The sequence below is a fragment of the Peromyscus leucopus genome, chromosome 13 (genome assembly GCF_004664715.2).
Source record: "Peromyscus leucopus breed LL Stock chromosome 13, UCI_PerLeu_2.1, whole genome shotgun sequence".
Classification (NCBI taxonomy): domain Eukaryota; kingdom Metazoa; phylum Chordata; class Mammalia; order Rodentia; family Cricetidae; genus Peromyscus; species Peromyscus leucopus.
In genome coordinates this window covers 53925040-53937117 of record NC_051074.1, presented here as the reverse complement: position 1 = coordinate 53937117, position 12078 = coordinate 53925040, and the positions used below count along the sequence as shown (strand labels likewise).

The window sequence follows — 12078 nt, the reverse complement described above, 5'->3', positions numbered from 1 at the left end:
CGAACTCACAGAGATCTGCCTGGCTCTGCCTCCCGAGTGCTGGGATTAAAGGCGTGTTCCACCGCCATCCGGCCTTGGTTCTTTCTTTCTACTCTTACCCAAGTTCCAGGGTTTTGAACTCAGAAAGCACTGTACACACTGAGCTACCTCACAGCCCCAGACGTTCTTGTAACTGTACGGTTGCACACATCTGCAATTCCAGCACCCAGGAGGTGGACTAAGACAGAATCATTGCAAATTCAAGACCAGTCTGGGCTACATAGCGAGTTCAGGGATGGTGTAAGCTGCAAAGTAAGACCTTGTCTCATCTCAAAAATAAAAAAATAAAACGTTTTTAAAGCACTCAACCTCCAGCCCCATTAACCCCCAGGCTGGTCCACTCACTGAGCCAGCTTGGTGGGCTGCAAATTAAAACCCATTAATAACAGGATCTTTCTGCCAATTGGCTCCATCCTAAGGCTCTTCAGGAGTGGTCAGAGCAAAAGGAAGGAGTTGTCAGTGATCCCTGCGTCTTGGTGAGAACCCAGAAAATGTTGTTCTGATTTCAGAAGCTCCAGGTCCTCCATGTCTTCCACTCCTCCCTTGGACAACCTGCCCCCCACCTTCTCTCAGAAGAGGTTCATTGAAAACTAAAGGTTTTAATACATGGTGAGCAATGGGCATAAGCCTAGACTAGGAGAGACAATGGGGAAATTGCAGTTACTAATAATAATTAGAACATAAAGTTATGCTGAACAAGTGTAAACTAACTTCATATCAGAATGCATAGCCCCAAATTCTGGTTCCACAATTCTCTAGCTACATAATTTGATAAATCACATAACTTTCCTAAGCCCTTGTTTTCTTGTCCGTGAAGTAGAATTGTGATTAAAAGAATTAAAACATAACATGTCCACAAAACACAAAACGTCATGCTGAGCACAAACTGTTAGCTCAACCAAACCTAGACCACAACCTACACAGTTTACCACTTCCACCACCTCTGTGTCTGAGTCCATTTTATATTCCTGGACCAGAATACCACACACTAGATCAATTCTAATGACCAGAAATCTATTGGTCACAGTTCTAGAAGCTCATACATTCACGATCAGGGGGTTCCATCAAGCAAGGACTCTTTTGCTGTGTTATAACTTGGCAGAAGACATGACACTGCAATTGTGGAAGAGATTTGAGGGTAAAAGAGAGCCAAATGTGGTGATATTTTGTTGGTGCTCTAACAAATAAAGCCGCCTGGAGATCAGAGAGCAGAGCTAGCCACTAGAGGCCAGGCGGTGGTGGCACACACCTTTAATCCCAGCACTTGGGATCTCATGCCTTTGATCCCTGTACTTGGGAGGCACATGCCTTTGATCTCACTACTTGGGAGGAGGAAACAGGAAGTGATATGGCTAGGCAGAGAGAGGAAGTGTTAAGGCGGGGTGGAGACAGGAGCTCGGCCCTTTCAGTCTGAGGATTCCCTGGCTGGCTGCTAGGGGTCCTAGACTGTCCTTTAAATAGAAATCTTCTCTGGCTGTAGTGGCATTAGTCCATTCTTGAGTGGAAACTCCTTCTAACACGAACACAATGGCTCTTAAGTTTCAGTATGCGTTCTGGAGGGACACACATTGCAAGCATCCCATCCCATCATCATCATAACCATCCTTACCCCTGGATTCATGCAACTCTATGACTCTCTGATTTAACCATTAATGTTGTCTTCTACAGAGTTCATCTTGCTGCCGGATGAACGGGAACGGGAAATGTTGCTTGGATGAAGAAAAAAATGAGCCGGCGAAGAAAACCAGTGTGAGTCTCCCTTTCCTTCCCTCGAGTCCCTCCATCTTCTTCTATTTGCCCTCAGTGCATCCCGCCCACACGAGTCAGAGGGTTTCGTGTGCTGGGAAAGAGCAGAGGCTCCCAAAACAACTGTCTTACTTCTGGCCTTTCCACCCTTTCTGTTCATTGGCCTCTGGTCACCGCCAACAGGAGTCCACCTGAAAGAAAAGAGTCTTCCGAACAGGGCTGTGGTGAATAGTAAAGATGGCCCCAGCGTGGGAAGCTGGCTTTGGGAAGACAGGACCTGGCTCAAAGCCAGCTCAGTGGCTTCTTCAGTATAACCAGGTGACCACTGAAGGAAGTTTGGAGTGGAGCACATTTGCTCATAAAGTCCCAGGTTGAACGACACACAGCAGTTGTATATTAAATGTCTGATTTTCCTAATGACTGAGGCCCAGAATCTCTCTTTCAGCCAGTTGAGGCAAGCAATGGAATTTGTGTGTCGAGGGCATTAGATTTTGCTTTTATACTTTCTGACTGAGCAATTTCATTGCCAGAAATCCACTCCAGGAAAATAATTAAAAGTAAGTCACATATTTACTATGAAAAAAAGATGTGCACCTCAGGGTTATGTGTACTAAGGGTTGGTGCTAACCTGAATGTCTAGCAACAGGGGTCACTTAAGACTGTCTTGGCATAGCTGCTTAATTGGAATTTACACTAACCTGGAATCTTCTTCTGCAACCTTTAAAGAATTTAAACATAAAAATGGCTTACTTCTGGCCTTTCCACCCTTTCTGTTCATTGGCCTCTGGTCACCACCAACAGGAGTCCACCCGAAAGAAAAGAAGTGAAGTAATTTGAGATTTGAGAATTTGGCACCATCAACTATTACCAGCTTATGCAATATAAATACATACATACAAAGTGAGATTAGGAATGGAAAAAATAGACATAATGACAGTAGTGGTTACATCTACACCATGCTATTACGAAGCTGTTTTATTTCTGTAGACTTTTCAGCAGTTCAACATGATTTTATTGTAATTGCACACACACACACACACAAACATGTTTAAACAAAGTGAGATTCCTGTGGATATTATAGTAGTTACATTAAAAACACCATTTCCTCTAAAGTCAAGTTCACTTGGTTTCTAGTCTAGAGAGAAAGGAGAGGAAGACGTTTGAAAGAATAGCGTAGGCTCTTTAGCCCACAGCCACCCAATATCCCTGTGTGTAGAGACGGGGGTCAGGCCCATCACCGGTATCTACAGGCCCAAAGCAGAAACATTAAGGAGACGAGCCCAGTCCTCATTTCTCTGTGCCCAGTGCTGTCCCACACGGCTGGCATCACAGACCGAACACCCAGCTCATGTGTCCCAGTTCTACCCACACCCAGTCTCTTCCCTCAGCCCCCGCTCAGGCATCTCTCAGTGAGGAGGGGCATGGAGCAGAGAAGCCTACAGGGGTCCTGGGAAGTGGACTGGGGGCTTCTGGGTGGAAGAACCCTGAGGTCATGGTGCCAAAAGCCTATGGCTAGCAGGCAGTGGGGTTCTGGCTGCGGGTGGAACGTTCCCTAACTCTGGGATCTCCTTGCACCCTGTGGGAGGGACTTGGTGAGAGAGGGCCAGACTGGGGACTCAGTGGCCAGTAGCCTGCGGGCAGATGGGGACGGACTTCTTGAAGCTGCGTTTGTTGTTTCCCATACCGGTAAGATATATAAATCAGGGCACACTGCAGGGTGTCAGCTCCGACCGCTGTGACTTGACAAGGAATCCCTTTTCTCTTGGTGGCGTGATCCTAGCAATAGCAGATACTTTTATTCCGATCTCAAGTAGTCATGTCAACTCTCAAATCACACACTGCATGCAGTAAGATTATGTGTGTTATAGAACGGCCACAAAGGGGTTAATGGAGGAGGGGCTACAGACTTGGGGAGTGGGCTTATTGAAGACAGCAGCTAATACAGATGCAAAGAGCCCTTGCAGGGGAGTTATTAAGAACCCTGTTAGAGAGCATCTGGAGGCAGAGCCAAGCCGGGCTCAAGGCAAGCCGAGGCCAGGCAGAGGGACTGGGGGCAAATTTGGCGCCCCCAGGAGAGGGCCAGTCAGGCAGCAGGCATGCTAATGAGCTGGAACTCAGGGGACCATCAGGATCCCTCTGCCTGTTGGGTGTCTTGTTGCACACACATGGGGTGGCCAGATTAGGAAGGCCCTCAATGGCCACGACAGAGCCTTCATTTCAGGTGACCCAGGTGAGGGGTTATGCTCTTTGCTGGTCTAGTGTTTGATGAATTCTCCGGCCTGGCTTTGCTGATGTGGTTTTAATTTGTCACACGCTCCCAATCTTCCCCAGCGGGCATCTTGTCTTGCCTGAATAAGCTGGCACACCATGTCCCCTGGTTTGTTGCTGGGCAGGGGGTGGTGTCTGCTAGCACAAACAAGATACAGTGTCATCCTGTCTCTGTGCTTGCACTCAAAATGGAGTCAACTTAGGGCAAGGCACAACCTGAAAGCCCCTGCCCTCCCCTCCCCTTCCCTGCCCTCCCCTGCCCTCTGTTACCCTCCCCTGCCCTCCCCTGCCCTCCTCCACCCTCTGGCCACTGTCCTTATGTCCTAGTCCCCAGTCCAGGCTTTTCAAACAAACGATAGTCACTACATGGCTGCTGAGAACCAGGTACCAACCTTTGCCACAAAGACTAAAACTTTTTTTTTCCTTCTTCAGATTTACACCAAATTGTATGAAAAAGAAGAATTTCAGCCTTTGGATCCAACTCAGGAGCTTATATTCCCACCTGAGCTAATGGTTTGTTCTCCCCCTGCCTTACTTGACGGTGCTCATGAGAGAATGAACAGTCCCATCAGCTCCTCCTCACCAGCATCTCCGCCCATATTTGCTCCCCTGGGTGACTTTGTATTGTGTGGCCCTCCAGAGTCACGAATGCATTTTTTTTTGTTTATTTTTTGCCTGTGGACAGGCTCCATCTTGTCTCTGATCTTTCTCATACTCCATGTCCAGGGCAAATGCATTCTGGTACCCAATACCCATAAAGATCCCAAGGAAATTTAAGCTAAGACTAGGAGCAGGCAAGGGCAGATCTGGGCCCCTGCTTCAGTAACCATTGGCTCCACACTGGTACAAGGCTCTGAGCTGCCTCCTTCATATTGTCCAATCACTTCTCTAGGCATCCCGTGGACTCCTTTATATTTTCTGTTTCTCAAGCTTCTATTAGGAGAGTCCCAAGTATCTGGCCCCAGGCTGGACACCCCGGATGTGGAAAGGACAAACTGCCTCTTCCTGAGGACAGTCCTGCTGATGTGGGCAGTGTCCCCTCCCTTCCCCCATGGGATATTTATTCTCCTGCAATGGGGCACTTGTCTCTTTGCTGCCTTGGTTATGAGTCCACGCTTGCTGTGCAAGAGAGTGGCCGAGTACTGGCACTCTACACAGTTCTTGGCCTTTTGTTTGGTTGTTTGTTTGGTTGGTTTTTTTTTTTTTTATGGTTTGGTTTGGTTTGGCTTGGTTCCAGTGCCACATATATCTTTAAGAGCGACAACCCAGCACGTTTTTGTTATGTGGGTTATAGCTATTGGCAGATGCAGTGTGTGAAATTCAAGTGGAAATATTTTAATTATTCAATTCATTTCTTTATAAGTAGCCAGAGCACACATTTTAAAATATTTATGTGTATGGGTGTTTTGCCTAAATGTAGTATCTGCACACCACATGTGTGCAATGCCCATGGAAGCCAGAAGAGGGCGTCAGATCTTCTGGAACTGGAATTATGGATAGTTCACTGCTATGTGGGTGCTGGGAACCAAATTCAGTAACATGAGTGGCATTGTTTCCAGACTCTCTAACTCTGGCTTAAGAGAAAGCAGCTGGGTTCACATACAGCTGCAGATAGGTGTGAGAACACACACCACGGAGCAGTTTTACACTCAGGCATACACTCCCCAGACAAGGGGAAGTAAGAAAGCAAATCGTATACATTGTTCTTCACTATAAAACAGTTTTGACTTTGGAACCCCTAAAGTATGTTCTGGGGGGACTGCCAGAAGTGACTGGACTCACTTTGAGAAGTGCTGGCCTCACCCGATGACAGCATATGACACTTTTCGGTAATCAGAGTTTTCCCACATGCCCAGGAACTCTCCTGTTCATCATCCTTCCCCACTCAATGCGTAGACACTTAGCTGAATGCGACATTTACAGTGATAAAGAAGTTTTCATTTAACCAGTCCGCCTTTAGTGGCAGCTTGTTTCCCGCGGCCTTCTGCCAGGATCCCTGTACGACAAAATTATTCAGTGAGATGACCCATTAAAACATGGAAATTATACCAAAAGACCTTCCCCATGGATGCTCCGGCAAAGAGCAAGCATGTTTTCATAAAATTTGTTTGCCAGGATATCATCAAAGTTCATTTGAAACAAATTAAGCAATTCGATTCCTGCTTGAGAAACGGTTGCCTTGTTTAATATTAACTGGCAGAGACTGTTGAAACCATGGTTCTTCTAAATGCCCACAACTTTGGTTTCAGAGGGCACCAGGCAAGGAGCCCGGTGCTCTGGAGTTCACATCCTCTCACGGTAACAATCCATGTCACCTTGACCAGGCCATGTCTCTGATTGGCTCCTTGTTGTATTTTTTCCTTTGGTAAAGCTGTATGAGTCGTTAGCATACTTGTGCTTTCTTTCCTGCACACTGAAAAATAAAGCCAAATGTGATTTGACTTAGTAGGGTAGAAATGATTTTAGGCAGAAAATATGAGCATATTAAATGATTCCTGTATCAAATCAAAACAGAGGGCACAGGAAGTCCACGAGAGGAGAGAAGGGAAGGAAACCAAAATTAAAAGTCTGCTTGACTAAGCATGAAATTATCCTCATGAATATTTATCTCACGCTCGTTCACGTTAATGTATTACTACCTATCACAGCCATTTGTTTTAGAGAAATTGATGGCAGGAAAACCTAAGGAAATTCTGCTGTTAACAACTGAGAAAAACCCACCGGTAGCATTGAAGCTCTCCGTCTTGCTTAGGAAGCCATAAACATCAATGGAAGGTCCCACTGGCTTCAATAAGCTTGATGTTTTCTGTTTTCACTGGTTTGTTGTGGTTGGGGGGCGTTGCTTTTTGTTGTTCAGCAAAACAGCTTTACCCCGTATTTCAGTGACCACTGAGGGCCCAATGACATTCATACATCATCCTCAATTTTCACACACATCAAGCCAGACATAGAGAGAGAGGGTCCAGAGTTTTCCTAAATTGATCTGGGTACTCAGTAGCCAGGCTGGGAATTAGAACCTGCGTCTCCTGTCTCCTGGTACATTCATCATGTTTCTCTGCCTGGTAATGTCACGTAGCCCTCAGCCCATATGTGCTTAAGTCTCTGGTGACAGTCTGTCGTCATCGATAGTTTGGTTTACAGTCATTTCTTTGGTTGGGAAATTGACATAAGATTGTGTATGTAAGAGTCTTGTTTGTTTATGTTAAGACTTCATTAAAGTCTACTTCATTTTTTTAAGCTGTAAGAGATGAGAAAAATATTCAAAGGAATTAATTTCGTTATGAATTAAGACGTAAAATACCTGCCTTTGTTTTGTGATCCTCGGTTCCCGCCCGTTCAGTTGCGAGCTATGAAGACGTCTATGTGTGCTCTGTCACTAACATCATCATTGTTTGAATTTAAATACTGCAGAGGATGGCAGAGGATCCCCAAAAGAGAGCTCTGACTTTTTGTGGGGAGAGGACTACCTGGATTGCCCCGGGAACCTTAAAAGACCTCCTGGACCTGAAAATGAAGTACCCCAGCGCTCCACTCGTGATGGGCAACACCTCTCTCGGTGGGTAGCAGAGAAGCAGTTTTCCCTGCTGTGTTGAGACCCAAATTGCTGCAGGAGGAGCGAGCTGTGGCCACCAAGCAGACTCTCATCTGGCGACAGGCTTCTTTCTCTGGCCCAGCTGATGGCCGGCTTGCTATGCGGCACATCGGCCTCTCATTCCAGCTACAGAGTGTGATTAGATTGCAGGGAACAGGGAGATGTTAAGGTTTTGTTTCTTCTGGCACCAACAAATAGTAAAACAGATCTTTCTCTTCCTGAGTTTCAGAGGATGAAATCTATAGGTGGTCAGTCTCAGCCCAAGTAAGGAGAAACCACTGAGAAGGGAAACAGGCTTCCTTTGCCATGATTTTTATTTCATGTTAATGAGTTCTAGGTCAGAGTTTTATTTACAAAGTGAAATTAAATGAAATATAGCTGGTGTGTTCCTTCCCCTCCTCTTCCTCTTCTTCCTCCTCCCCTCCTCCTCTTCCTCCTCCTCTTCCTCCTTCTCCTTTTCCTCTTTCTCTCCCTCCCCCTCCTCCTCTTCTTCATCTTCCACCTCTTCCTCTTCCTCCTTTTATACCTCCTCTTCTTCTTTATCTTCCTCTTCCTCCTCTCCTTCCCTCTTTTCCTCTTTCTCCTCTTATTCTTCCTCTTCTTCCTCTCCTTTCCTCTCTTCCTCCTCCTCCTCCTCACACTGGAGAAGAAACCTGAGGGATCACCAGGTTAGACAAGTGCTCTACTACTGAGCAATATCCTCAGCCAACTTCACCCTTTAAAACTTTGGTGCAGAGGCTCGCTGGGTTCCCTGCCTCCTGAGCCTCCAGGATTACAGGCATGCGTCACCAGGCCCAGCATGTACAGTTTTATTCTCAGTTATGATCATTCTCTCTTTTAGGGCTTGATATGAAATTCAAAGAAGTTTCCTACCCAATTATCATCTCTCCTGCCAGGGTCTTGGAATTACACATCGTGACCAATACAAAGGAAGGTATGTTCTCATCTGTTCTAACAAAGTCCATGTGTGGCCGATGGCTTGGCTGGAGAAGGCAAAGGTTGTTTGATTTGACACTAAGGAAGTCACAGGCTCACGAGATGGGAGGAAATCACATTTGGCACCACGACTGATCCTTTGTACAGAACATCTTCTAAATTTAGAAAATCCTGAAAAAAAAGTTTGCACATCTTGTCTTGAGATTCAACTTTTTCTGCAGAGAACTGGGCCTCAGATAATGTTGGTTAGTTTTTGAGACAGAGTTTCCCTGTGCAGCCCTGGCTGTCCTGGAACTCACTTGGTAGCCTAGGCTGGCCTCGAACTCACAGAGCTCCGCCTGCCTCTGCCTCCCGAGTGCTGGGATTAAAGGTGTATGCCACTACCATCTGGCTTCACTCTGCTATTTCTAAGGTCCCAGCTCCTCAAAGAGACTCCTCCCTGTTGCCTTCTCTCTGGTAGCTGAGGAAATAGTTACCTGGTCTCTGGTAGGTAGTGCACAGCATTTTTCCAGGCAGCCCTCAGCTGGTCTTTCTCCATCGAAGCAGAACTGGTTCCAGTGAAAGCCGCACAGCTATCCAGCGAGGCTCGATGCGGCTCTCTCACAACATAGAATTTAATTCTGTGAGAAGCACAAGCAGAATAAAGCCACTTCTAAACATTCCTTTTTTAATCAGTTTTCAAGTTATTTGGTTTCTCCCCTGATACCAGACGCAGAGCTGTGAGCCGGCAAATCAAGTCTCCCGAGGAAGACATGGTTTCTTCCCTAGGTGTCAAAGACACAATCAGCAGATGTGTAAGGAAATCATCAGAGGATGATCTAATGACTGGGCCACTCATCATTTAGAGTTCCTTTTATCGTCGGTGGAATCTTCTTCCACAGCTAAGAGACGCTTTCAAAATGGTGCTATTTTAGGATCATGACAGTTTGGGTGCTTTTTAAACTTTAATTAAAGAGAGTCTGGGATTTTTTTTAAGGAAGGAAAAATACAAAAGTAAGTAAACATTGAAGTGCTCTCACGATTGAGAACATGTGTCCGTGTTCTTCTCAACACCTTGTGTGTTTTCTATTAACAAATATGTTTAAGGAGAGAAAGGATTTTTTTTAAATGTTGCTTTTTGAGCCAGGCTTGGTAGCTCATGTCTGTAATTTCAGCATCTGAGAGTCTGAAGTGGGAGTGTTTCCATGAACTTGAGGCCAGGCTGGGCTATATGGTGAATTCCACGACAGCCTCCTGGGCTGCAAAGTAGCGCTCGCTCTCTCTCTCTCTCTCTCTCTCTCTCTCTCTCTCTCTCTCTCTCTCTTTCTCTCTCTCTCTCTCTCTCTCTCTCTTACACACACACACACACACACACACACACACACACACGCTGCTTTTCATCTTGTGCAGGAAAGCATGTGCTGTGCTGAGGAAACTCCTCTCTAACCCACGTGTTCCCAGCAGGCCTTGTCCTTGGAGCAACTGGGAAACTGCGGACCACACACAGAGGCATACACACACAAGTCTGTCAGGGTTGCTGTCTTCACCAATGGCTTTGGTGCCGCTCAGTCACATCACAGCTCTGACTCTGAGGACTTGATTATTTCTCTCGGTCTTCATCTTGCCAATGAACAGATCCTCATGGAGTAAGCGCTCTTTCAACATCAACTGAGTTGTAAATAAGTCCGTGCTTTGTAATCTCCGATGGCAGAGATCTCTGTTTAGTCAATGATGAGTCAAAGCCCAGTGAAGAGAGGTCAAGTAAGTTGGCATCCTGAGGTCAATGAGGGATGAAAAGCCACGGAGAAGAGTCGAGAGGTGGCTAGGTGAACAAATACTGTCTTTCTAGATGAATCTTTGGCCTCTTGAGCTGGGCTGTTTGTTCTCAGTTAACCTGTTCGACAAACAAAACAATACCTTACTGACCGGTATTCTGCCCTGAGATGAAGCGCCAGCCACACCCATTCACACCAGGAGGCAGGCACGCCTTCCTTTCTCAAATGAGCCAGGCAAGCTTTGTTTGGCAAGACCTGGCTTCCTGCAGGTTCTTATTGCCACAGCCCTTTTATTCAGCGTGCCAAAACTAAATCACGAGCTCCCCCTGCTGAGTGTGTGCTGATAAAACCGACCCTAAAACACTTGCATTCTTAGACACGTAAGCAGTTACCAATTACAGTTTTTTCCTATGGAAAGTGGGTGACTCCGACACAGAGTGAAGCACAATGTAATGTACAAAGCAGAGATGCACCAGCTGCACATTTCTGGTTTCCTGACAAGATTTTCTGAACATGGCTGCTGGTAGGTAATACTTCACAAGGACCAGAGGCGTCACCAGGAGGTGCTTGCGAACACCTCTTTCCACATCTTCCTTTATCACTTATCATAGCTGATATTACATTACTTATTATTTGCCTAGTTATCTCTTTCCCTATTGAACACTGACTTAAGAGGAGACCTTATCTGTATTCTTTGTCCAAGGTGTTGCACACAGTAGGTGCTTAGAAACAGTTAATGAATGAAGCAGGTCAGAATTTATTCATAGTGTCTTTCAGGATAATGGTTCAACTAGAGAATGATTAGAACCCTGGTCACATAAAAACAAATACAGGCTTAGCAGTAAATAATAGAAATGAGAAGAACAGGGCTGGGGAGACAGCTCAGTGGTTGAGGCACTTGCCACACAAGCCTGAGGACCAGAGTTTGGATTCCCAGGAACATAAATGCTGAGTGGGTGTGATGGGCTGCCTGTCATTCCAGCCTTGGAAGGCAGAGACAGACGAGCCCCAGAGCAAGGTGGCTACCAGGACTATCTATATCAGCAAGCTCTGAGTTTGATTGAGGGACCCTGCCTCAATGAATAAGGAGGAAGACTGACAGAAGACATTCCTAAAATTCACCCTGGGCCTCTACATGAATGCATGTTGCACACATATGCCAGCACAGATACACACACACACACACACACACACACACACACACACACACACACACACACAAAATGTGAGGAAAAAAATTAGAGGGAGCACATTGGCAAAGTAATGGAATTCCAGTTCAACTTTTAGATGGGAAGGGTTTGAAGCAAACCAGGAAAACAAGGGTTGTGCAAGGCATTGGAGATACAGTGGTCTACAGCAGGTCTTCACCCTGTGTGATGAGGCTTTGGTGAAGGCAGACGTCACACAAACTACATGAAAGATTACAGCTATGACCAGCGCTGCCCAAGAGAGACACATGATGTTAGAGAGGCAGGTAACAGGGCAGTCCAACCAAACTGCAACTTGAGACCAAAAGGTAGATGGGCAGCATCTGGTTGAGAAGGTGGGACCTCACGAATAAACACCAAAGACAGAAAACAGTGCCTGATGCTGGGACAGAGCGGGAGTGGGAGAGGCCGCAGAGGACCTGCTGGCCCCAGGTGAGGGATGTCCTGATAGCAGAGCTGTGAACTGCCCTGAAGGTTTTGGTTGCCTTTCAGGGGTCATGTACCTGCTTTTGTTCTTGTGTCTCCTTGGATTTGT

At 46.2% G+C, this 12078-nt stretch overlaps 1 protein-coding gene across 2 annotated transcripts in view; it reads left to right on the top strand.

Annotated features, from left to right (window-relative positions):
* Positions 1-12078, top strand: part of LOC114704606 (aldehyde oxidase 3) — a 94090-nt gene that overhangs the window by 18363 nt on the left and 63649 nt on the right. Inside the window, exons 1-5 of one of the 2 annotated variants that reach the window (XM_037210396.1) lie at positions 39-648; positions 1708-1788; positions 4486-4566; positions 7465-7609; positions 8487-8579. In XM_037210396.1, the coding sequence (XP_037066291.1) occupies positions 646-648; positions 1708-1788; positions 4486-4566; positions 7465-7609; positions 8487-8579 (403 nt within the window). In that variant the 5' untranslated portion in view covers positions 39-645. Of the gene's footprint in view, positions 1-38; positions 649-1707; positions 1789-4485; positions 4567-7464; positions 7610-8486; positions 8580-12078 lie in introns of those variants that run through there. The other variant, XM_028885935.2, reaches the window with a different exon arrangement.